The sequence below is a fragment of the Cibotium barometz genome, chromosome 14 (genome assembly GCF_041138505.1).
Source record: "Cibotium barometz isolate CiBa-2024 chromosome 14, ASM4113850v1, whole genome shotgun sequence".
In the NCBI taxonomy this organism is placed as follows: Eukaryota; Viridiplantae; Streptophyta; class Polypodiopsida; order Cyatheales; family Cibotiaceae; genus Cibotium; species Cibotium barometz.
In genome coordinates, this window is record NC_141059.1 from 18,040,570 (window position 1) to 18,067,321 (window position 26,752).

Sequence of the window (26,752 nt, forward strand, 5' to 3'; positions counted from 1 at the left end):
ATCTTATAGTACGTATGTATGTATGTACATATGTATATACAAACATGTATGTACGTACGTACATATGTGTGTGTGTGTGTGTGTGTGTGTGTGTGTGTGTGTGTGTAAATCTATATATTTAGATATATGTATACATATATATATATATCTCCTTTTTTCGATATATATATATGTGTGTGTGTGTGTGTACATACATACATACATACATGTATATGTATTTATGTATGTATGTATACACATACATACACACACACACACACACAAATATATACATATTTACGTAAGTGTAGTATGCACCATAAATCAACCACAGTGGAGAAATCCATCTTGAGATTGAAGATCTAAGGCACAAGGAAAATGAATATATATATATATATATATATATACATACATACATTACATATGTATGTATATATATATACATGTGTGTGTGCGCGTGTGTATGTGTGTGTATGTATACATACACACACATATACATACATACATACATGCATACATATATATGTGTGTGTGTGTGTGTGTGTGTGTGTGTGTGTGTGTTTGGGCCCTAAAATACTATCCTAACCAGAGTCCATGATGAATCAAAAGGTCTCATAAATTTAAATGCAAGATTATACAAAAATGATAAGCAAGACCAGTGATACAATTGGAATCATGAACAAACAAAGGTTACAACTAGGGCAAGTAGATCACTAGGCCACAGTAGAAATCTTGAAAGAAGAGTCAGCAGAACTGGAGCTAGCAAGAATGGAAAGGAGGAGTCTGTTACCTGCCACCATCAACAAAAAGCCAATTGTTAGTACAATTCACATTAATGTTGGAAGGCACGTGTCAAGGACACCCCCTACTTGTTATCGAGGTCACCATCTTTTAGGTCCAATTCTAAGTTTAACAAAACAAGTAAAATAAAATGTGTGTGAATAACAGTACAAGGTGAATCAAATAAAAAGTGTGTGTGTAAATAACAGTACAAGGTCAATCCCTCTTGTTAATCAAACCAAGCATATCTAATCTTGAAATATAATTTATATATATATTAGCTTAATTTTTAACAGAGCATGAATTGTTAGTCATACCAACAGTATTATAGATTATAATTAGACATACCAACATGACATCTAATCAAATACTCATAAAAGCTTTTAATCACAGTAAGCTGGATAAAGCATGTAGAGGGCATAAATTCAGTAACAGGGTAGGAATAAGCCAGCAACCAGCTAGTTTTCACCTCAAAACCCAGCTCTGTAATGTATATAATTACTCATCTAGTGTTTGATCAGAAAGTTGTCTGCACTACCTGGAGTAATGACTACAACTAGATAGTTGACCAAATATTCAGACAACCATACTAGTTGGGTTAAATATCACTAGGCAGTTCTCTTGATGCCTACCACATTAAACCAGTATATAAAGCCCAGATTAGCAGGTTGGGCTTTAATGGATCATTGATCAACAAAGCAGCCAGCCTTATTCAACCATAATACATGATTTACAAGATCTGTTTTTTGTCGAAATAGGCTACCTGTTTACTCTCATCAGATCTAGGCAACAAGTTCCTATCCTAGTAGAGAGCAGATAAAATTATCCAGTCACATGCATCCATCACCAATCACCAAAAAGAGTTCAATCTATAATCAGCATCAAGTCCTAACCATGTATGGTCCAAAAAGAAACATATAACATATGCTCTTATTGCTGATACCCAAGAGGTTACAACCATGCAAGTATCTTATAGGAGTTTTGTTGTGAGCTCTAGGAGTGTTACACATGACCCATCATATTGACCACAAATAGCAGAACCTAGATTTAAGCCTGTGCAACATCACTCTATGTTGTCACAAGCAAGGGACTGTTATGTTAAACCATTATGTGAAACTTGACCAGTTTTAATCCAAAATTGGATAGTGACTGTTCACATCAGTTTATCCAATGGAAGGGATTAGAGGCAACAGCAGAACCATTATCAATGGAACAAACAACAAGCCAGTCACTTTTAGTAATATGCCAATCTATTATAGCAAGCATATACAACTCAGATCTGCTAAATAAATTCCAGAAATCTGAGAGATCTTTTTACTGATCAGCCATGTTAGCCACTGCTCCCATTATAACCAGATCAGAAATCACCATATGCTGCCCAGAAACCAAACCATGTCAAGGTACCACCAGATGTAAAGCCCCAGACAACAATCCTCAAGAACCAGGGTATTACAGCAAAACAGTAATCAGTAGTTTAGGTTAGGCTCTGTCAGAGTAATCCCATTTTATTTCATATTAAACGTATTTAGGAGCTGTGGGCATATTGTTAAGTCTTTATACAAACCATTGGATCCATTCACAAACCATTATCAATGTATTGATTACCATTGCTATCCTAATTGCAAATGTTCTAAAAGCCAGTCCTAATCAAACATTGGGTTAACAGATTATTCAGAGTAGTAGTAAGATTAAATTTTTTCTTTAACAGGTAACATCAGCTGGCAACCATCATACATTTCAACACCCCATTATTTGAATCATTCAATTACAAAAAAGCCTTCTCATATCTGAACTGTATACCAACATTAGGGCAGAAGAGTACTAGTGGAGATAAACTCACTAATCAAAAAATTACCAGTCCTTTCAAATGTGTAATCATACCCTTAATCAAAAAAGTGTCAACATCAGTCCAATCACTTCCAAATATAGTTTTTATCTGCAGGATTACAACCAGCACAGTGAAAGTACAGGTCCCAGTTAGAAAGTCCAAGAGTGGTTCAGCATAATAAGTGCCTACACCCATCTGAGTTTAATACTGCATAATAATTGCCTACACCACACAAAGTATTCATTATAAACACAGTTCCTGGATCAGAGGTGTCATTAGTGTCCCCAAAATTTGGGTTACCAAGCCATTCATAGGTATAGACAGAGACATAAGAGTGGTTGCCAAAACCATTCAGAACAGTATTGAAAACTTATTAAGGAGTGTCTACCAATTTTAAATCAGTACCCATTAACAGTCACCATGCTTTCCAACATGTAGGAAAAAATTTACTAGTAGAGGAGCACTCTACCTAAACCATAAGGCAGCCTCGAAGCTTAAATAGTACTCACAATCATGTATGCATGAACCAGCACCTTAACAGCTAACCCTAATCAAGTGAAGCCACGGTCCCAGTTTTAAAACCGATCCCCACAGTGGTAGTGGATACCAGATTTGGAGCTGTGCAGGCTGAGATGAAGAGGTAGCACAGTACACTCCAAGGGCTATAATCGGTGAACAGAGACTCACCCAGAAATGGGAGGTAGGTGAACATAGCATCGAGGAAGTAGGTAAGCCAGGTATTCACATTAGCCCGATAATAACCCAGTTTTGGGTTAAATAATCAAGCATCAACCCTTTAGAGTATCAAAGAAACCCTTTAAGGTAACTTGCTCATAAGCACAATCAAATAAAATGTGTGTGTGCGCGCATATGTATGTATGTATACACATGTCTGTGTGTATACACACATATATGTGTGCGTATATATGTATGTATAGTGTGTGCGTGTATGTATGTATGTATATATTTATGTGTATACATACATATACACATAAGTATGTATACACAAACACACACACACACACATATCCCCATAGACATATATAAATACACAAACATACACACACATGTGCGTGCGTACACACACACATATATATACATATGTATGTATGTATGTATTTAATTTTATGCGTATGTGCATGCATGTCTTTGTGAGGGCTAAAAAACCTATGGTGCATACATACATACATACATATATATATGTGTGTGTATGTATGTACATATGTATGTATTTATACATACATACATGTATGTATACACACACACACACACACACATACACGTGTACACACTTTTTTTTTGTACACATATAAATATACATACATACACATGCGCACGCGCACGCGCACATGCACACACACATGTATGTATGTAATTTTATGCATGTGTGCATGCGAGGGTTGAAAAACTGATGAGTTAAGGGTAAATGCATGCACATGTGTGCATGCAATTCTATTTGTGGGTTTAAAAACCTATGAGTTAAGGATTAAAAATCCCAATGTTTTTTGTCAACTACTTTACCTTGTGCTACTACCATATTATTTTTTGCAAGCTAATTGAAATATTATTGCACTTGTTCCTTAGTGAAGCTTGTAGATAAGAAAGCTTTCATTCATAGTTTGTGGAATGGGGATTATGAAAAGCGAGAGTGTTTTTATATTGTTTTTAATGCCATTGTTCAAATACAGTTTTAGGGAAACTCCATGGAAGCCATGGTCACTGCATAATTGTGCACAATGAGTAAGAGTGGTATTGCAAGTAGAGTATAAGAGACTAGATGCTTAATGGCTCAAACTAAATAGTGTTATTTGGAACATAATAAAATTGGAGAGATAATGCCTCATACATAGTACATAGACGGACAAGATAATGAGACACAGCTGTAAAGGCATTTGTGTAGCCCAATTAAGTTATCTAAGTATCCACAACTCCTCCCCTTTTTATTGTATGATTTTGTGTATATATCTTATTTTAAATCCATGCCAATTTGCCATCAACTTCTAGACTTTTTGTAATATTTTGTAAGACATGAATCAGAATCAAAATCTCTCTCTCTCTCTCTCTCTCTCTCTCTACTTATGTATGCAAATCATCAAGAAGCCTTCAATGGAGCAGACCACCACACAACTCTTTTATCAACTCTTTTCTATAGAGATGCACATGCATGATGGATTCTCATAGGAGAAGACTCGTATTTATAAAAGAGGAACAAAATCATTACCAATAAATTAAAAATAAAAATGGTGTTTATTTATCCCAATATCAACTTTAAAGGGCTCCTTAGCTCCACCAAGGCCTCGTCGTTCTCTGTACCTAGGATGATTATCAAGTCTACCTTGTCCATTCTTGAGGGGTTTGGTTGGGCAAGGTCTTGGTTTTCCAAAAAAAGAAGATAGCTACCAGTAGTTGAAATTACAAGGCAAGCTCCTTGAACCCCATAAAAAGGGACATTTTTTACAATATTTTTTTTACAAATTTTGGGCCTGACCTTACACATTTCCTATCACAGCACTTACAACGCTATGAACCTTGAGCAGAGCATTCTTGAAGTTTATCCACTATTAGTCTTCCAAGTGGGTTTGCTGTCCAAGGTTGACATTGCTTTTCATAACATTGGCAAAGTTAACATGGAGCTTGCAAATGATATTCATGCATACATATAGTCGGATTGAAATACTACCTCGCTTCAAGGCCAATGTTTGGCTCACAATTATCTTAGCAGTTAAAACAACATGACCCACACCCTAAATGAGAGTAGCCAACACCGCCAATCGTGATGCCTGCCCCACACATCAGCATGAAACCATTCATAGAACAAATGTTGAACCTTACTCCATCATCCTTACAACACACATACATTATACGAACATTTTTCTTGATTACATAAGGTAGATAGAATAGAATTGCTGTACAGAAGCTTTTACCCCCGCCCATTAACGATGACAGATGATATAGCCGTGTCAGCAAAGTGTTTGCTCTTATCCGTGCATTCAAAGTCATTGATCTTGGTATATACGAGGAGAGGAGACTTCACGACTACATGGATCCAAAATTTTGAGGAGTTTTTAAGATGTGTCTAAAATGAAAAGCCAAGAATGAATTGCCTCATCATCATACGAACACAGCCAGGTGATTAACGCCTACTTTAGTACCCTTAGCTGATGAACAAATCACCTAACCCTGTCCAGGTGTCCTGTTCCAACTGCAGGTACCGCCCGACAGCTTACATGTGGTGAAGAACAAACACGAACACTTGGGCCCAGACATGACCAACATAGCTATGAAACCATTCATCATTCATGTCTGTCAAAGCTATCGTGTTGTCGCCCCACAGAAAGAAGCAGATCCACAAGAACCCTTACTGCATTGCAACGGCTCTCTTCTGTGTTCTTTTAGCCATGATGCCTCCATTTTGCCCAGAGTTGCCCTCATCATCCACCCCTGAATTAAGTTGAAAGGAAGAAACATGGGCTGCCTGATTTTGATCCCCTTGAACCATCGCATGACCGCCATGGTTAAGCATACCAGGTGAATAGCTCGCTCCACTGATGATGGACTGCCCCCTGCCACCATCGGCCATACCTCGAACCGTCTGCATGGCACAGCTCTTGAACCCTTCATCTGTTTGCCCTGTTTTTTTGGAATTGGGAGTAGTGCCCTCTTGTGAAGATTGCTCTTCCAAGGACCTAGTACTATCTGAGTTAGCATTTGAATCATCTGCCTTCGTGTTCAAAAAACGTCCTCCACAGCCTCTCGCTCTCCTCATTGCGTGCAGATGCCGTGATTCATGTAGGTAAGGCTGCCATAAAGAACTTATTACAGCCTAGACCTTGCCAGAAGGTAACTAATAGCACTTAGAAGGTGACAGCTAGACTAAGAAGGCAACTAATGGCACTCCATGCATAGTATACCTTTTACAACACTGGGATTGGAATAAAAATACATCAATTTAGAGTGATGCACGCACACCTTCCGTGATTTCACAAGTTTGTTTTCAGATTCGGCCTTGGCTCGAGATTGCCTGCGTCTCATGATGCCATTATACTGTTTGGCATTCACATAGACAGGCTCCTCCTCGGTGATCTCTGAAGGAAGGGGCATACGGCTTTGATGAATGCCAAGGATGTGAGGATGGATCTAGAAAATTAGTAAAACCAAAGACAATTTCAGCTATGGCCAAGGGTTTCATGTTCAAACACAAGGATACAAATGATAGATGAGGTATCTACACAAACCATTGCCTGGGCACCATATGCGGCGACCATTCCGCCAAAGTAGGGATCGGCATATGGATAACCAGCAGGAGCCTGATAGTACGAACACAATCAAATCAATACAAGATCAAAGAAATCGAGTTAAACAATCCCTTTTGAAATGTTTTTAACATTATATCATTCCACACCATAGAATGTCCAAGTTCGAGTTGTGTATGTGGCACTACATATTCCATAACAGCTGATGGGAGAACTGCTGGAACTCCTGCTTGTAGTTGCTTTTCATCATCTGCACCATCCCCAAATCCTGTTGCACACTCAAAAACATAGCACGTCTAAGCCCTGGCAAGCTGTCTCCCTCATACATATCTTTTTGAGGCATAAAAGTCAAAGCACGACAGTGCAAGCATGTTGATATGAACAGCATGCAATCAAGACCGTTCCATAAGAAGATCCACTCCCTTGTTTTCAAGAGAGCATCACAATTTCACCTTAGATTAATGACCAAATTCAAAATTTCCCACATTATTTAAAATGTTGTAGGGTACCTAATAGTTCGGTCCTCTACTATCAACTCCACTGCTGTGACACTCCTGCATATTATCAGGGCCCATGTCCAAGGCGCCTAGCTATGGGCAGCCACGTGGCTGGTCAGGGAGCATACAGGGCAGTCGGGCAGTGCATGGGCAGTCAAGCAGCATACAAGGGTGGTCGGCAGCATTAACATGTGTGAAAACCTTCTTGGAGAAAGTTGTAGAGCAGGCCAACTGTCCCCTCCCCACACAACACCCCCCCCCCCCCCCAAATAGGGGCTTTCGGTATTTCACCTCCCCATCTCACATTTTCCGAGATGTCTGGGCCTAAAGCCATTGGTTACAACCACATTCAGAGTTTCATTTTGTGCTTGAGAAACAGTTGCAATACATTTTCTTGTCCATAAATATACAGTAGTTTTGGGGTACTTGTGTGTTGTGCATGTGTCTCTCTATCTCCCTATTCGTTCACTTGCACTTACGCACAAGAGTACCACATGGTATCAGAGCCTAGGGAACCTGCAAATTTTTCTTTTCTGGCATTCGTGTGCATGACTGCCTGTATAGGGTAGAGCCCTTAGGTTTAGGAGTGCACAAGGTCAGGTTTTGGAAAGGTTTTATTTGGGTTCTCTCATTAATCTGCGGTCCCTAGATGATGGATACAGAACAGCTCGCAGCTATGATGGCCAGCAAGGCGCAGCTTGCAGCCCTATCCAACCAGCTTGACCGGATGAACATGGCCCCCTGCCATCTGCCACTCCACATTTGGCATCGGCTCAAGTTCATCATTCACAGCATGGCAATGACTCTAAGCCGGGTGTGGAGCTGCCAGCTCCCGTTGAACAGCTGGTAGGGCTATCAGACGAGCACTGCTCCCAATCAAGCAATCATTACTTGCACAAATCCAACTTCTTCCCAGCAACACCTAAATATTAAACTTTAGGCATTACATATATCTTCCCAGCCAAAAGACTATTTTTCATGGAAATATTTAACTTTAAAATCCCTTGAGCCTTACCTAAACATGAATGAACACCTTGCATCTTGCCATTAGTAGGCTCAAGGTCTAGTCTACCCAATGACTCCCACGTCTCATATGAGAGCAAGTTGTGACTTGCACCCATATCTAGTAAAGCAATACTCGAAACAAGCCTGCCTAAAGTAGATATCCCAACTTTGAGTCTCGCAAGTTTGATCTCAAGATCCTCATCCTCAATTAAGGTGAGGTTGGCCATGTTTACATGCAATCTGAGCATCGGCAAGAGAGATTATGTTGCTGGTGGTCTCCTTCACGGAGCCCTTCTCCACTAGATAGTTCCCGCTCTCCTTCCCCAACACAACATCGTGGGGCTACTCGGTTACAGAGCTTTTTCTCCATGCCTAGTGAGGAACAAGCTCAGTTGTTGAAGCTTCCCAAGCCTCCCAAGTTTGACGGGAACATGGACAGTGAAGTCACATCACCAACCAGACCCACAAGATGGCAGCAATGTTGGTGGAAGCAACTGGTTTTCATGTTTTTTAGTTCCATTTGGTCTGCAGCACGGCCTTGACGGATGCTGCGCTGTTGTGGTGGGAACACCACCAAGGCACCATGCCGTCACCTGCTCGGAGGATTGTTCCCAGCAACACCTATTCTTCCATTATTCCTACACACATTACATATATCTTTCTAGCCAAAGGATTCTTTTTTATTTTCCCAGAAACAAGATCCTTCTATTAGTTAACAAAAAAACAGCCTCGAAAGGCTAAATACAAACTCGCCTCCATATATGGAGCGAGGACCAAGAACAAAGGGGAAGAAGGATGCACTTCTCCTTCGGCTGGCCGCTCTATGAGGAGAAGGCTACCTCATACAAGGGGTGGGGGAGGGAATAGCCACACAAGTGGTCTGTAGTGACAAGTGGGCTCACCACCTCTATTTGTGAGAAAAGGGCCAGGTTGCCAAAGCCTCAAGAAGGCTTCCCGACGCTTCTGCATACGGTCAGAACCACCTTGCAGCTTCCCCCACTGGCTCTGCGGAGGGTATGAATGATGTTGAGCCAGATGCTCCTGATGGACTTCGCAGGCAGAGTGTGGGTGTCTTCGATGACATCGCTGCATCAAGCTCTCCAATGCACCATGCTGCAATGCTGTTACAAATCTCCCATCTCTAGCACGAACCAAGAGTCAAGTGATTAGTAGATGGGACTAGAACTCGCACTGTAGAAATGTGAAGGTGAGAGACCTGAAGGGCTAGTCCCCCACCTTCCTCCTCATAAGCCATGAAAACCTCAGCCTCAATGGCCCAAGCAACAGGGCCGAATGTAATAGTACGGGTAAAGGTCTTGTCCATCACGTAGATGCAGAGAATCCGCTGCCAAAGCTGTTGAGCCTTCGGGCAATCCCAAAGACAACGTCACTGAGACTCTTGGGGGTGGCCACACCTCGTACATGCTGTTGGTTTGCTGCCAATTGCCAACCACATGTCAACCGCCAAACTCTTATGTGCCGGCAACCAAAAAAGAGGGTGATCTTCTGAGGTTGAAAATTGTTCCACCACCTCTTCCAAAAATATGAGAGAAAACGTTGTGAGAGGCCCTGAGACTGCCTATGTCCTACTACTGCCGGAGTGCCCTCGACCTCTGGCATCTGGATCCTACGGCCTAGCCCGTGCGGTGTAGCAGGAAACTGGGTACCCAGAGTCTGCAGAATCACGCCAAGTCCACTCTCCCAAGTCCCACAAGAGATGCATGATGGGCCGGCTCTCCCAGATCCATAAACACCAGAGTCTCTCCCTAGCCACTTTGGCCAGAGGGGGATCAATGTGCCACTCATGTGCATGAAATCCAATCACCCTCACCCTTTGTAAGGGGCATCCATTGAAGTCATCAAAGAGAGGCTTTGATCTCTCTAATCTACCATGAGGTCTAATCGAAAAAGTGAGCAAGGCACAACTCTCATCAGCGCCACGGACTGCCAAGAGAATATCATGCCTGGTAACCAATCTCAGCCACTACGGGGGAGTAGGGTTAGGGATAGGGTCAGCCACTCCGGAGAAATAACATAGTCGATGTCAAAGCTGAGTTTGTCTCTGCCCTAAATCCTACTCAGGCCTCTCTCCTCCTGAGCCTCTAGGGGAAGCTCTTTGAATGCAAGCCAGTCTCCAAGGGATCTAGCAAGTCCTGTGCTCAACGCTCCCCAGGATACATGCGGCTAAACCCCTAGCACATGGCCACTAGGTAAACGGATCAAGGGGTTCCAAATCAGGGGCTACCGAAGACGCTCCTTGGAGGCTACCAGAACTGATTGTTGGAGGGCCGGCCTAAGGTGATCCCAAGCTCATAGTAGGCTGGCGGCAAATCTTTCCTCAAAAGCTGGGCGAATGCCACAAGCCCACATCTCCGTGAAGATCCACCTAGTGCTCTGCGGCAAGGGCCCCCTAGGCTCAGAGTATAGGCTGAAATCCTAGCCAAGAAGAATTCCTTCCAAGGCTCACCGCCTAGGAGAAGTCCTCTAACAATCAACTTGCCCGACAAGGCACGGCTGTGAATGGCTCGGTTGATGATGCCTAGGACCCCTCTGTGGCACGGCTATATGATCACTCTCCATGCCCCCTTGACCCGAGCAAGCCTCCCATCGCTGCCCGCCCACAGAAAATTGCGGATGGACTGTTGAACCTGACCAATGCAGGCCCGGTAGAAGGCCCAACAAGAAGTAATATACCACATGGTGGCCAAAAGAACTTGGTTCGCCACCACCACTTGGCCGGCTAAGGAAGTCTCACTGAACTCCAATACAAGAGCTTCTTCCGAATGCTCAAAAGAAGAGGGGCTAGTTGTTTCTCTAGGAAGATATCGATGCCCACTTGGCATCCAAGATAACGGACTGAAGTGCCCCTCGGGATCCACTAGAAAGCCTCGAATGGACGCCAAGTCCGAACGGAACCCAAAAACCACACGACTTGTGCCAATTGATCTGCGCTCCTAATGTGCAATAGAAGATCTCTATCACCTCGGTAAATCTTGGAGATTCCCCAAATTCCGGATAAGTATGTTGCAGTGTCATCTACAAATTCGAAGTCTAGCAGCTCCTCTTGAGTACGGATGGGGAGGTGCAATCCTTCGAACCTAGTCTCCTAAGCTGAGAGAAAAACTGCTCATAGCCTCGACAACGAATAGAAAGAGGTAGGGCGCTAGTGGGCAGCCCTGCCAGACCAAGCGAGAAAGGGGAAATCTGTCACCTCTGGCTCCTTGAATGAGAACCTAACTATGAGAGGCAGAGTAAAGTCCAGAAACACCATGGATCCACTCCAGTGGAAAACCCATTTCGGTACATCATGCCCTCCAGAAAGCCCCAATCAACTCTATCGTAGGCTTTCTCGAAATCCAGAAGGAGCAAAACGAGATCCTGTTGCCGCATCCCGGCCAAAGAGTGGATTTGGAGATGAGGGCCGGGTGTTCAGTGAAAAGGTTGCTAGACTAGGAAGGATGATAGAGGGACTCCGGAAATAGAATGGGATGATGACAGTCATTGTTGCGACCTTGTGTTTTTCTCTCGACAACAAGCAGGTGGGCACGGGCACGAGATGGACAGTGTGAACGGCATCAGTTTGGATATGAAAAGGAAACCCATATGTGTGGCCAACCCAAGTGTCAAAGGGACAAAAGAGGATTTTAAAGTTTATAAGGTTTTTAAACCTTAGATGATTTAAAATATTATTTTTATGGAAGTATGCATTTTTATTATTTGCTTTTGGCTTTTTGGAGAAAAAGCGAAATCACATCTTTATTAAAGGCGCAGGGTGGCGGAGATTCGGCGTGTGGGTCATCGTCGAGTGTCATATGGTGGCGCATCATCTTGGCGATCGTAGCCTGAATGTACTCTCTCTCACGTGGGCTGGCTCCAGGAGCATGGTGGCGTGTGGCACTTCTCTTGGTTTTTGGCAAGAAGTGTTGTGCCCTAGGCTCGACTGCAGGGAGCATCGGGTGGCGGCTACGTGTGTGGAAGCAGCCAAGTGGGTGATCTTCTGCAACATATAGCAGGCCATATGTTGGTGGCAGCTGCCTGTGTGAAAGCAGCCAGGCGAAGCAATGGTCTCAAGTGGTGGCGGAGGCAGGGCACCGATGGACGACGATGGCATGGCCTATGAGATAAGCTGGGCATGAAGATGTACAGCAGCTTCGACGCAATGGGTATCCGGGACGAGCTCCTGCGGGGCATCTACGTCTACGGCTTCGAGGGGCCCTCAGCCATTCAGTAGCGCGCTAACCGTCCCATCATCTACAACCGTGAGGTTATCGTCCAAGCACAGTTCAGCCCCAACAACACCTCCATGATCGCTCTCACCGTCTGCCAGATCATCAACACCTCCGTCAGAGAGTTCTCTATTTTCCCCTCTCTCTCTCTCTCTCTCTCTCTCTCTCTCTCTCTCTCGTCATGGATTGCGAGCTCTGATTTGGATACGGAGGATCAAGCTAAGATGCACAGGATGATATTCTTGGAAGAGATGTGTTGTTACTCTTCGTCTTGGACTTATGTGTATTCACGAATTGCTTGACACGTCCTCTATCTTTCTCTCTTTGGGTTTTGGCAACCGTGATTTGATGGTATATCTGTCATGGAAACAGGACATTGGTTTTCGAGAGGAAACAGGACTTTGGTATCGAGGAAACAGGCCTATGGTTTATGGGATACAAGTCTTTGGTTTATTGGATACAGGTCTTTGGTTTCATGTGGAAAGCATGTCTTCGGATTCATGTGAACAGGTTGTAGTCTTTTCGGGGTTACATGCAAGCTGTGGCTATATGGAAGGACATATTGTCACCATTTGGTCCATCTCCATTTCTGGAGCCACTTCTATGGGACTGTCACTCCATAGAGCGGCCAGATTTGTGCCATGTTCAAATGGGCCAGGCCAGTGTCCCATGTGAAAGGGCCAGTTTTATGGTGTCACATGGACGGGAGCCAGATCAGTGCCACCCGTGTGCGACCAGTGCTGCGTCACATGGACGGGAACAAGTTTCGTGTCACCCGTGTATGATTTGCTTCGTGCTGTATGGACGGGAGCCTGTTGGTGCCACCCGTGTATGGCCAGGATGGTGTCTTACCTATGGGACTGTCACTCCATAGGAAGACCAAGACATATTTATTTATATTTGTCGCGCTAGTTTTGTGCTCGACAAGAACCTCTTGTACAAGTTTCATGAAAGGGAGATTTCGTCCATTATTTGTGCACATGCATTTATGCCTGCATGCATAAATTTGTTTTTGCATGACTTGTTTGCGTGTGTCTACCTGTTATGCCGTACCAGTACACTGGACGGGGACGCCCCCAGTGTACCGTGGAATGCTGTTTGCTGACTTGGTGGTGTGGCATTTGAACAGGTGGTAAGTATTACTATTTTGGCCCTTTTAAAATGTAAAATCCATAAACTATAGCCGACCTTAATATTTATAAGGCAATGTGTTCACACACATTTAAAAGAAGGGCTGGACATTTTCTAGTGTGGGTGCCCATAGTATTAAATGGGTATTAAGGTTTTATAACCTTTGATAAAGGCTTTGCATGAAACATTTTTCTTTTAGTACTTTGTCCCACGTGTGAGGTTGGTGGTTTTCTCTCTCTCTCACACTCCTAGTACTGGCCGGCTGTTGATAAAGGCTTTGCATGAAACATTTTTCTTTTAGTACTTTGTCCCACGTGTGAGGTTGGTGGTTTTCTCTCTCCTTTTCACTCCTAGTACTGGCCGGCTGCCTCGTACCTGTACGTGTTGTACCCGCCTAAGGCTTGCTGAATTGCACCCGCCTTACAACCATACTGTACCCGCTTTGCAGCCCTACTGTACCCGCCTTACAACCGTACTGTACACATTTTGCAGCCCTGCTGTACCCGCCTTACAGCCGTGCTGTACCCGCTTTGCAGCCATGTTGTACCCGCCACACAGCTCTACTGTACCTGCTTTACCACTGCTGTATTGCACCCGCCTGCAAAAATGCAACTGTGGCTGTTGCTCTTGAATCTGCCGGCTGCTGCATCAACACCTATATCCAGCCCTGTTGTTGGCCATTCCATTAACATCATTTGGTGTACCTGCTGCCCCTGATGTACCTGACTGTACCTGCCTGCTGAACCCACTGTACCAGCTGTACAAAGAGTACCTGTTGTACCTGCACGTGTGAAGCATTTAATGTATCTGCTGTACCTATTGCAAGTACAGTACCTGCATAGTACTTGGCTGGTTGTACCCACACACGTGTGAAGCACTTGATGTACCTGATGTACTTGCTGTAAGTACAGGACCTGCATAGTACTTGGCTGGTTGTACCTCCACACGTGTGAAGCACCTGAAATCCTGATTGTACCCGCTACCTGTTGTACCTGGATTGTACTCACCGTATCAGGTGCCCTCATGTTTTCTCATTTGTGTAATTCTGAAATTTGTTAATTAAAATTCACAGAATTCTTTAAGTTGTGTAGTGCAGGAGCAAAGCATGTATATGCAAACCATGCTCAGGAATGTTCTTCCGGTGTGGTCAGTATATTTCCCTGTGTGGTGTTGTTAACCGCGCTCTCAAAGCTTCTCAGAGCCAGTGAAGGTTTGACTCACCATAGAATTTGGGAGCAAAGCTCATTGGGGAGAACCAGGCCACGTTCCTATTAGAAGTCATCTCCTGTCTATTTGTATACACCAGGGCCTCTGTTGTGGGTGTGCCCGCCCGTATATCATTTTTCCACACTCGCCGTATTTTTCCCTATTTTTCCCATTTTTTCCTAGTGGCTGGAGGGCTGCCAGTTGATGCCAGGAGCACTCTGAAGCTGGCCGACTGCATCTGTATCAGTCGTGGGCTGCAGGAGTGCTGGCCGACTTGTTCTGTCCAGGCGTGGGGCATCTGATGCTGGCCGACTGCTAATATCAGCAGTGGTGGACATTTATTCAGTCGTGGGCCCCTTCTAGAGCTGGCCGACTGCCCTCATGGGCTTGTATATATTGCCCCCCATCCTCCTCCACTTTCTCATTCAGTATCTTCGGGATCTTGTGTATAGAGAAGAGTTTACACACATCTCTCTGTGTTTCTTGTGCTGATTATTTTCTACAGTCTACTTGCTCTTGTCTACCCAAGTTTGGATATCATTTCCGCTGCATATTCTGACATGGTATTAGAGCCCTAGGCTCTAGGAGATCTTGGGCGTTTTTCTGAGCAAGAGGGGGAGCAACAGGTTGCTGATCGGTGGACTGTTTCGGGCTGAATGGGAAGTGAAGGTGCAAGAGGAAGGCGGGCAGAGGGGCTGGACAGCCACTTGCATATTTTCTGATTTTAAGATTTTTCCCACCCACCCACCCTTTCAGGTTACTCTCCGAGATGGCGGATTTACTCGAGATGGCTGAGAAGCACGTGAAGATTCCGACTCTCCCCACGTTCCCAGTGGATCGGTAGTTGGACGGGTCCAATTATGGCATCTGGAAGGTCATGATGGAGTCAGTTCTGGAGTCATATGATCTTGCTGATTTTATTATCAAAGGGGTGCCAAGGCCGGAAGCTGAGGAAGGGGAGTTATTATCGACGAGGAAGGACCGAGAGGCACAGGCACAAATGTGGGACCGTGTCAACGCCAGGGTCCGGTCGTTTATATTCCTCAATTGCACACCACAGGTGATCAACTATGTGAAGCACATGACGCTGGCGAGAGGCATATGGGAGCACTTGGCTTCTTTGTACAACAGGGTGTCACCCATGAAGCGGATATCCTTGGAAGTGCAGATGCGGGTTATGAACCCTGCAAAGTCTTCGACGATGCGGGAGCACATTAACAAGCTGGAGCACATTAACAAGCTGCAGGCCCTTCAGCAGGAAGTCCTTCAAGCTGGGAAAGAGATATCATCCGAAGATATGGCCATCACGTTACTTTCCCACTTGCCTGTCAGTATTCTGCTTTCTATTCCTCGTTGATCACTAGTGGCAGGCTCAGCACCATTACTTGGGAGGAGCTTGTGCCAATGGTCCTGGACCAGGAGGAACGTTTCACGAACCCTCCTCACGCCGGAGGTCCGGAGGCCTTAACTGGCCAACGGTCGAAAGGCCGTAATACCAACAAGGGCAAAGGGAAGGCTTCACCAGAGAAGTCTTCCGAGAAGAAGCCTGATCCAGATCGAGAGAAGCTGAAGGCCGAAAGATCATGTAATGATTGTGGCGAGAAAGGCCACTTCTGGAGGAAGTGTCCTAAGCGGACAGGGAAGAGTGCTGATTCCTCAGCCTCAGCTGCGAAGACTCCGGCATTTGTGCACTTGGAGATGGTGGACTCCGATGATTCATCGTCTTCGAGCGAGGAGGCAGTTGGCTTCACCGCAAAGGATACACGGGAATGGATTCTCGACAGTGGTGCTTCTAGGCACATGACTCCATCCCGTGACTTCTTCCTGGATCTGAAACGGCAGTCACGTCGTATCTTTATTGGCGATAACTCCACTATTCCGATACATAGTGAGGGCCGGATGGAGATCATTCCCGACGGCAAGGGGAGCAAGCATGCTTCCCGTGTTCTTTATGTCCCTGCTCTGGGCTTTCATCTTTTGTCAGTGCATGATGCAAGACTGGCTTTCGGGTGGAATTTGAGGAGCATTCAGTTGCTCTGAGAGACCGTGAGACAGGCAAAGTTGTTTGGGAAGGCGGTGTGGAGAACGGCATCTACAAGCTCTCTGCACTCTCCTCACTGACAGGCTTTCAAGTCAGAGATTTGTGGCACTTTCATTTTGGCCACTTAAATGTGGATGCTTTGCGGCGCGCCTTCCGGGACCAGATGGTGGTTGGCTTGCCAGATGTTGGTAGTAGGCAAGGACGCTACAGTTCTTGCATACGTGGTAAGCAGCACAGGGAATCCTTTCCGAAGCAGACTTCCAGGCGGGCTTCGAAACCTTTGGAGTTGATTCACACTGACTTGTGTGGACCACAGCAGATACCATCCTTGGGAGGATCTCTCTACTTCATGCTGCTTGTTGATGATTGTACCAGATTCACGTGGGTCTACTTTCTTTCACAGAAGGACCAGGCTTTTGCTCGGTTCAAGGATTGGCACGTGATGGTGGAGAAAGAGTCTGGATTTCAGGTCAAGACTCTCAGGGCTGACAAAGGAGGGGAATTCTCCTCGACTGTATTCTTTCGGTTTTGTGCAGATCATGGCATCAAGAGGGAATCGGCCAATACCGGATCGCCTTCGGAGAATGGAGTTGTTGAACGTAAGAACAGGACTGTGGTTGAGATGGCGAGGACCATGCTGAAGCATCGAGATCTTCCTCGTCCACTTTGGGGTGAGGCTGTGGCAACAGCTGTCTATACCATAAACCGCTCTCCGACGACTTCTGTACCCCATATGACCCCATTTGAGGCATATTTTGGCAGGAAACCCGATGTCTCGCACTTCCGTGTCTTTGGGAGTGACGCGTATGTACATATTCCGAAGAAGCAGAGGGGGAAGCTTGACTCCAAGTCCCGCAAGCTGGTATTTGTGGGGTATAACTCTCTTTCCAAGGGATACAGGTTGTATGATCCAGAGAGGAACGAGATTGTTGTGAGCCGGGATGTGGTCTTTGACAAGCATGTTCCAGCATCCACTGTCAAGGAGCCGCCACTTCTTAGAGATCCAGAGTCTGATGATGATTCCCAGTCTACCACTCCAGTTGATCCACCTCAGTCATCACAGGAGGTTGAGCCCGTAGCTGGAGTTGAGCCCCCGCGACCACAGGAGGCTCCACAATCTGTTCGAGTACCTAGGTGGTTGATGGACACCCTTCGGGAGTCAGGTGTCACGGAGCTACCCTCCGAGTGGACCACAGAGGACGGCCCTCGAAGATCACATCGAGTTCGAGATAAAAGCAACACGGCGGAGCTTCTTCAGGTGAACTATGCTCTTATGTCTCGTATCATGCGGGATAAAGAGCCCACTTCCATAAAGGAAGCCCTTTCACAGGATACTTGGAGGGAAGCCATGCAGGTGGAACTTTACGCCATCGAGAAGAACAACACTTGGGAGTTGGTACCGAGGCCGTCGAAGCGGTCAGTCATTGGTGTCAAATGGGTCTTTAAGACCAAGTACGCGGCTCATGGGTCGGTGGACAAACACAAAGCCAGGCTCGTGGCTAAGGGTTATGCTCAGCGGCCAGGCATCGACTACGAGGATACCTTTGCACCGACAACGCGGATGACCACGATTCGGACCGTTCTTGCCCTTGCTTCTTCTCAGAGGTGGCCCGTGTACCAGATGGATGTAAAATCGACATTCCTAAATGGTGACCTGCATGATGGGGAGAAAACCAGAATTAGGGTTAGAGTTCATTCATGGGAGACATACACAGAGAAGCAAGGGAGAGAGAGAGAGAGAGAGTTGTGGGGATAAGTCAACTCATGAAAAGCATGAGTGTGTGACTCCCCTATCACACATGTATATTGCACTAGTACACATAGTGCACTTAGTACATTAAAAGTACTAAGTGTACTATGTACTATAACTTATGGGCTTGTACACACTATAAGGGTGGGCATAACGCCTTTACCCCAACAACCTCCCACTGGCAAAGTGCCCTTAAGTAAAGGAAAAGAAAAAATCAGCATGTACATGATAATATACAAGGCCATATCAAGGCTGAAAATGGCCTCATCCAATGCCCATCAAGTGTCTGCAATGAGCAAACCGCTCCGGAGGCAAACTCTTCGTCAGCAGATCAGCCGGGTTGTCATCCGTATGAATCTTAACAAGCTGAATTTGCTTGTTCTCTATCACCTCTCTGATGAAGTGATACTTCACATCCACATGCTTCGTCTTTGCATGAAAGACAGGATTCTTTGCCAACTGGATGGCACTCTGACTGTCACAATGCAACAATGGAATATCCCCTGTATAACCCAAATCAACCACTAACCGAGATAGCCATAATGCCTCCTTGCAAGCCTCTGTGGCTGCAATATACTCGGCCTCTGTAGTAGATAAGGCAGTGCACTTCTGCATCCTGGATATCCATGACACAGCACCTCCTGTGAATGTAAATACATAACCGGTAGTAGACTTCCGGTTATCTGGATGACCGGCATAATCCGAATCCGTGTAACCATGCACTAATGCATCCTGTTTGCCAAAGCAAATGCACAAATCCTGTGTGCCTTTCAGGTATCTCATGACACCTTTCACTGCTTCCCAATGCTTCTTGCCAGGGTTGGCCATGTATCTAGAAACCACTCCCACTGCAAATGCAATGTCCGGCCTAGTAGCAACCATGGCATACATGAGACTGCCACAAGCTGAAGCATACGGAATCTTGGCCATATCAGCCCTGTCTCTATCTGACTGTGGGCTGTCCATAGCACTGAGTTTCACATATGGAGGCAAAGGAGTACTAGCCTTCTTCCCCCCTTCCATATTGAACCTCTGCAAAACTTTGCCAATATATTCCTTCTGAGACAAATACAACACATGCTGATTTCTGTCCCGAAGTATCCGCATACCCAAGATGTGATTTGCATCACCCAGATCCTTCATGTCAAAGGTCTCATGCAGCCTCTTCTTCAAGGCATCCATCTCTTTACGAGATTTCCCGGCAATCAACATATCATCAACATACAAAATGAGAATCAATAGACTGCCATCCAAAGCTTTCTTGGTGTACAAGCAGTGATCTATGTCACTTCTCCTGAATTTCTGAGATTTCATGAATGTATCAAATTTATGATACCATTCCCTTGGTGCCTGTTTGAGCCCATAAAGACTCTTTTTCAGCTTGCATACAAGCTTCTCCTTTCCACTTACTGCATAACCCTCTGGCTGCTGCATATATATCTCCTCATGGAGATCACCGTGAAGAAAAGCAATCTTCACATCCATCTGAATCAAGTCCAGATCATCATGCGCAACCAAAGCCAACACAGCTCTAAGTGTGGTCATTTTGACCACTGGAGAGAAGATCTCATCAAAGTCCACACCATATTCCTGCTTGAAGCCCTTAGCCACTAACCTGGCTTTGTATCTTGGCTTTGCATCTGGTGCAACTTTGAGCCTGTATACCCACTTGCATGGCAAAACCTTCTTGCCTGCAGGCAAAGGCACCAACATCCAAGTTCCATTTTTATGCAGAGAATCCATCTCTGACTTCATGGCACGCTCCCAAAGAGCCTTGTCTGCCCTCTGTAAAGCCTCTTTATAACATGAGGGCTCCCCACAGTCAGTGAGCATCAAGTAGTCAACCCCTGGAACAAACCTGTCAGGGGCTCTGGAGGGTCTTGTGGACCTCCGTACCCAATGACCATCATTTGCAGGTTGCTGTCCAGCCTGCATATCACCCATTGGTGGCTCCTGTTCCATGCCATAAGGCTGAAAAATCATGCCCGGTATCTCCTCTAACTGTGGTATATCCATAGGGATATCTTCTGCCATCTCTGGCTGTCCATGTGGACCATTTTCAGCACCATTTAAGGGCTGGTTTTCCTGCTGTAATGGCTGATTTACAGCCCTTTGTTGTTGTCCATGATGTCCATCATCATCAAAGATGACTCTGCCAGGCTCCTGTTGCCTTGCAGGCTCCTTATACATGCATGTTTCATCAAAAATGACATCATTGCTGCGTATGATCTTTCTATTCATGGGATCCCAAAGTCTATACCCCATTTCACCTCTGTCACCATATCCTAGGAATATGCATTTATGAGACTTAGGATCAAGTTTGGTGCGCATTTCCCTGCGTATGTGCACGTACGCAACGCAACCAAACACTCTCAAGTGCTTGTATGACGGAGGCTTCCCTGTCCATACTTCTTCTGGCACTTTCCCACCAAGCCTCGTGTTAGGTGACCTGTTTATAAGGTGAACGGCTGTCATAACAGCTTCAGCCCAAAAACCATGAGGTAATGCAGCATGTGACAACATAGAACGGACCTTCTCCTGTATGGTCCTGTTCATCCTCTCTGCTGTCCCGTTTTGTGGAGGATCATAAGGAGTAGAGAGCTCCCTCTTGATGCCTTTAGCATCACAAAAGTCCTGAAACTGTTTGGACGTATACTCTCCACCATTGTCGGAACGCAAAGCCTTCAGTGTTTTGCCAGTTTGATTCTCAACAAGAGCAACAAACTTCTCAAACACTGAGAATGTATCACTCTTCAAACGAAGAGGATAAACCCACACCTTGCGTGTGGCATCATCTATAAAAGACACAAAATATTTTGCCCCTCCCAAAGAAAGCTAAGGCATCTCACATACATCTGTATGCACAAGCTCTAACTGAGCATCTTTCTGTCCAAGAGCTTTCTTGTGGGGGCACTGTAGTTGCCTACCATATATACAATGCTCACAAAACTGAAAACTTGAAAACTTTAGAGAAGGCAAGTAACCCAAACGAGACAATTGCTCCATTCCTTTGACACTCATGTGTCCCAACCGGCTATGCCACATAGAGATTTCCGGCAGCTCGGTTGCATTTACATTAGCATGGTGACAAACACCTGCATGCATAAAGTAAAGAGTGTCCACCTTAGAGCCTCTGGCAACAACCAGTGAGCCCTTACTAATTTTCCACTTTCCACTACCAAATGTGGTAACATAATCAGCATCATCAAGCTGTCCAGTAGAAAGCAGATTCTTCTTGATCTCAGGCACATGCCTGACATCATGGAGCATAAGCTGTGAGCCATCTGAAACCACAAGCCTCACATCACCTCTGCCAAGTATCTTGCATGCATGGTTATCACCCAAATAAACCACTCCTTCATTGCCAGCAGTGTACCTGACAAACAAGTCTCTGCAACCTGTGACATGAAAGGAGGCACCTGAATCAATGATCCATGAGTGCATACCATGACCACCTGTAAGAAGTGAATGGGCATCAAGTGAAGACGTAAAGAGGACCTCATCCTCACTGCCACCTGCATGTGACACATTGATTTCTTCAATCTTGACTCCACTTTTGCCCTTTGGCTTTACATCTTTGGCTTCATCTTTCTCTTTGTCTTTGCCTTTTCCCTTTTCTTTTTGATCATTTTTCCATTTGTAGCATTGCTTTTTAATGTGTCCCTTCTTGCCACAATAATGGCATTCCAAATCCTTTTTGGAGCGAGACTTGCTCCTTCCCCTTTCTTGGCTTTTCCCCCTTTGCTGGGATCTCCCACGTGCATTCATTGCATTGGACTTTCCAACAGAGTTGTTTTTCCTGTTCATCTCTTCTTGAAGAAGAGCACCCTCAACATCTGCATATGACAGCATAGCATTCGAATTGCTAGTGGCTGTCCTGAATGTGTCCCAACTCTCTAGCAAAGTGCATAACAAAAAAGTGGCTTTGAACTCATCGTCCATTGCCAACTTTTGATTAATGACTTGGCTGACAATACCATTAAACTCATTGAGATGGGCTGTCATAGATGCCCCTTCCTTCATCTGAAGACCTATGAGTTTCTTCAACCAATACACTTTGCTTGAGGCACTTTTTTGGGCATACAAGTCCTGCAATCTCTGCCACATTCCCCAAGCTGTCTTCTCTTCACGAATGCTGAAAAGTAATGAGTCTGACACAGACAACATGATAGTAGATCTTGCCAGCTCATCCATATCTTCCCACTCTTCAGCAGTAAGAGAAGCGGGCATCACACCCCTTTCTTTGATAGGCTTGTGCTGCTTTTTCTGGAGCAACACATTGTAGCACTGGGTTTGCCAAATATCATAATTCTGCGAGCCTTCAAGCTTCTTGATGTGAAGCAATGAAGAGCTCTCACCTGTGGTTGCCATAGCAATATGCAACCTTTAATGCCTGACTCCCTGCAAATGTGCAAACACTGCACCCAGAGCACACAAAGTGCTCACAAATGTTCTCCCAAGCTTTATCTCCCACTGCGGAAGCAAGAATGCAACTTTTCTCCCACTTTATGTGATGAAAACACCAAAATTTGGTTGCTGCAGATTTTAGACAGCACCTTAAATGTGCTCTTTTGCCCTTCCAAAGTACTGTACAGCAGTACCAAGTGCTCACCAATGATGTACCAAACCTGTACCGGCAATTTCAACAGCTGAAATTGAACCTTTTGGTCACTCAAAACAGTGTACAGCCATGCCAAAACATGCACAAAGCTGTGCCAAATCTGTACCAGCAGGTACAATAGCAATAAATGCTCTCCTGGCTGTCCAAATGAGTGAAAATCAGACTTTAACAGTCCCGAACACTGCATACAACAGTTCCGAACAGAAATTGGGCAAAAGCCCCTTGACTGCAAGCTGATTTCTGAGGATTCAAGGCATAAATGTCTTGCCTGCTGCTTTGCCAAGCTCAACAAGCATACAAACTTGAAAAGCCCCTTGATTTGAGATCAATTTCTGATCATGCATGGTACATTGGCGCACATGAAGGCATCCAGAGTGTTCACGATGCTTCCCCCTGGCCACATATACATCCAATACATGAAAGCCCCTTGATTTACAGGCACATTGAGTGCTTGTAAGGCATCAATGCATTATTCACAGCATCAAATGCGATTGCCTGCATGCAAATCAACCAAATCGGCACAAAAGCCCCTTGATTTGCACTGCAATTTGCTGCAATTTGCTGCAATTTTGCCCAAATGTGCGATTTTTCACATCATACAGCATGTATGAGTGCTTAATTGCACAATTACATCAAAAGCCCCAAATTTCGACATCCAATTTCCTGCAAATTGATCCTGATTTGACCAATTTCTTGCAAATTGATCCTGATTGTGACCAATGTCACCCAATTTTGCCAATTTTGCTCAAAAAATTGAGCAATTCGGCGCCTGTATTTGCTCAATTAATGATTGCACCTGCTCAATTGCAAATCCCCCAAAAAAAAAATTGAGGCAAATACCTTGATTTCTGATTTTCTGTTGCAGGAAAGGGGGGTGATGAATTTGGTGCTGCTCTGCAAAAATTTGATGCAGATGAGGGACTCCTCAGGCATGAGTATCCTCAAAGAGAGCAGCCCAAGACATGGGCAAAGAGAGATGCTGCTTCACTGCTCATCAGTATTCCACTGTTTCTCCACCTGGAACTTCTCCGGTTGACTGTTGCGATTATCAGCTCCAAAATCAGTGCTTGATGCACGCAAGATTAATCTTGATGATAAAGGGTTCCATCTTAGCCCGTGTTTGTATGCGAGAGATTTGGTAATGGGCAGCTTGCGCGGCAGGATGAACTTCCGACTCGGCTCGGAGAGTGAAAAGCAGTGGTGTCTTTGGCAGAGGGGGCGCCATCCATTTCGCCGTCGCTGACTCCCTTACGGCTTCGCCTAGCTATACGCCTTCGCTGTCTCCGCCAGCAGCGTTAGTCTTCGCCTCACGACCCTCACTTGTGTTTCGCCCCACGCTGTTCGCCTTCGCTCGCTATGCTGCCTTCGCCTAGTAGCACTTTGTTGGTGCGCTGGCTGCTGCTGCGCTGACTAACCTGCATAGGCCACCATTCGCCTACGACTGGTCACACAGTCGACCAGTAACCAGCACTGCACATAGGCGACCAGAGACAAATTCTGAAGCAGCACACGCCTGTTCTCTGCAGCGACAAAACCCTAGAAAAAATAACCTGCTCTGATACCAGTTGATGGGGAGAAAACCAGAATTAGGGTTAGAGTTCATTCATGGGAGACATACACAGAGAAGCAAGGGAGAGAGAGAGAGAGAGAGTTGTGGGGATAAGTCAACTCATGAAAAGCATGAGTGTGTGACTCCCCTATCACACATGTATATTGCACTAGTACACATAGTGCACTTAGTACATTAAAAGTACTAAGTGTACTATGTACTATAACTTATGGGCTTGTACACACTATAAGGGTGGGCATAACGCCTTTACCCCAACACTGCAGGAGGAGGTGTACGTTGAGCAGCCTCCAGGTTTTATTGTTCCAGGATCGGAAGGGATGGTTTACAGGTTACGTAAGGCCTTGTATGGTCTTAAGCAGGCTCCGAGGGCTTGGAATCAGAAGATTGATTCCTTCTTTATTCGGACTGGATTCCAAAGATCGGTTGCAGATCCGAACCTGTATCTCTTTCGGGAACGCGGCATGGTCACACTCATCATCCTTTATGTGGATGATCTCATTCTCACCGGCGGTCATGTGGAGCACATTGGAGTGACGAAGGCTGCCTTGTCAAAGGAGTTTGAGATGACCGACTTAGGCTTACTCCACTTCTTCTTGGGATTGGAGATCTGGCAGTCCCAGAGGGGGTTTTTCGTCTCTCAGCAGCGGTATGTTCATGAGTTGCTTGAGGCCTTTGGGATGGAGAACTGCAAGCCTATTACTTCGCTGATGGACCCGAACACAAAGTTAACCGTTACAGATCCTTGTGAGCCAGTTGATGCCTCGCAATACCGGAAGTTGGTTGGTTCATTGATCTGGTTGCTGAACACCAGATTGGACTTGAGCTTCTCCGTGGGGCTGTTGAGCTCTTTTATGCAGACCCCATTGAAGCCTCATTGGGACGCAGGATTGTGGATCTTGCGGTATCTGCAGAGTACGAAGGATCTGGGACTCTTTTACACAGGAGGGAATGGAGTCAAGCTCCAAGGTTGGAGTGACTCAGATTGGGGAGGAGATCCAGACACGAGGAGATCTACTTCAGGATACACTTTTACCCTCGGCTCAGGAGCGGTTTCTTGGAGCAGCAAGAAGCAGCCAACTATTGCCCTTTCTTCGACAGAGGCAGAGTATCGGGCTGCTTGTGAGGTTGTATGGCTGCGGAGGCTGCTAGGCGAGATGGGGTTTCCACAGAGGGAGCCCACAGTCATCCAGTGTGATAACCAGAGTTGTATAGCTATTGCTCGGAACCCGGTTTTCCATGCTCGGACCAAGCATATAGAGATACAGTATCACTTTGTTCGTGAGAAGATCTTGGCGGGTGACATCTTGCTACTTTATTGTTCGACGGAGGACAATGCGGCGGACCTCTTCACGAAGTCTCTACCTCAGGCTACGCTCAGGCGGCACTCCAGCTCCCTGGGGTTGGTTACACAGCCAGGAGCTGAGAGGGGGTGTTAGAAGTCATCTCCTGTCTATTTGTATACACCAGGGCCTCTGTTGTGGGTGTGCCCGCCCGTATATCATTTTTCCACACTCGCCGTATTTTTCCCTATTTTTCCCATTTTTTCCTAGTGGCTGGAGGGCTGCCAGTTGATGCCAGGAGCACTCTGAAGCTGGCCGACTGCATCTGTATCAGTCGTGGGCTATAGGAGTGCTGGCCGACTTGTTCTGTCCAGGCGTGGGACATCTGATGCTGGCCGACTGCTAATATCAGCAGTCGTGGACATTTATTCAGTCGTGGGCCTCTTCTAGAGCTGGCCGACTGCCCTCATGGGCTTGTATATATTGCCCCCCATCCTCCTCCACTTTCTCATTCAGTATCTTCGGGATCTTGTGTATAGAGAAGAGTTTACACACATCTCTCTGTGTTTCTTGTGCTGATTATTT

General features: G+C 45.5%; 1 protein-coding gene and 1 long non-coding RNA gene across 5 annotated transcripts in view; both read right to left on the reverse strand.

Moving 5' to 3' along the window:
• Positions 1-579: 579 nt before the first annotated feature.
• LOC147631730 (uncharacterized) lies at positions 580-3,319 on the reverse strand. The gene is made up of 2 exons (XR_015267258.1): positions 2,641-3,319; positions 580-769 (listed from the first exon to the last, which is right to left on the reverse strand). It is a non-coding gene; the product is annotated as an uncharacterized LOC147631730 (long non-coding RNA).
• Positions 3,320-5,397: 2,078 nt separating this feature from the next.
• The window catches only part of LOC147631731 (uncharacterized), a 42,036-nt gene continuing 20,681 nt past the window's right edge, over positions 5,398-26,752 (reverse strand). For 3 of the 4 annotated variants that reach the window (XM_086808258.1, XM_086808257.1, XM_086808256.1), the window contains 4 exons: positions 6,990-7,108; positions 6,823-6,894; positions 6,557-6,724; positions 5,398-6,386 (listed from right to left, as the gene is read on the reverse strand). In XM_086808258.1, the coding sequence (XP_086664384.1) occupies positions 5,946-6,386; positions 6,557-6,724; positions 6,823-6,894; positions 6,990-7,108 (800 nt within the window). In that variant the 3' untranslated portion in view covers positions 5,398-5,945. The remainder of the gene's footprint in view (positions 6,387-6,556; positions 6,725-6,822; positions 6,895-6,989; positions 7,109-26,752) is intronic. The other variant, XM_086808259.1, reaches the window with a different exon arrangement.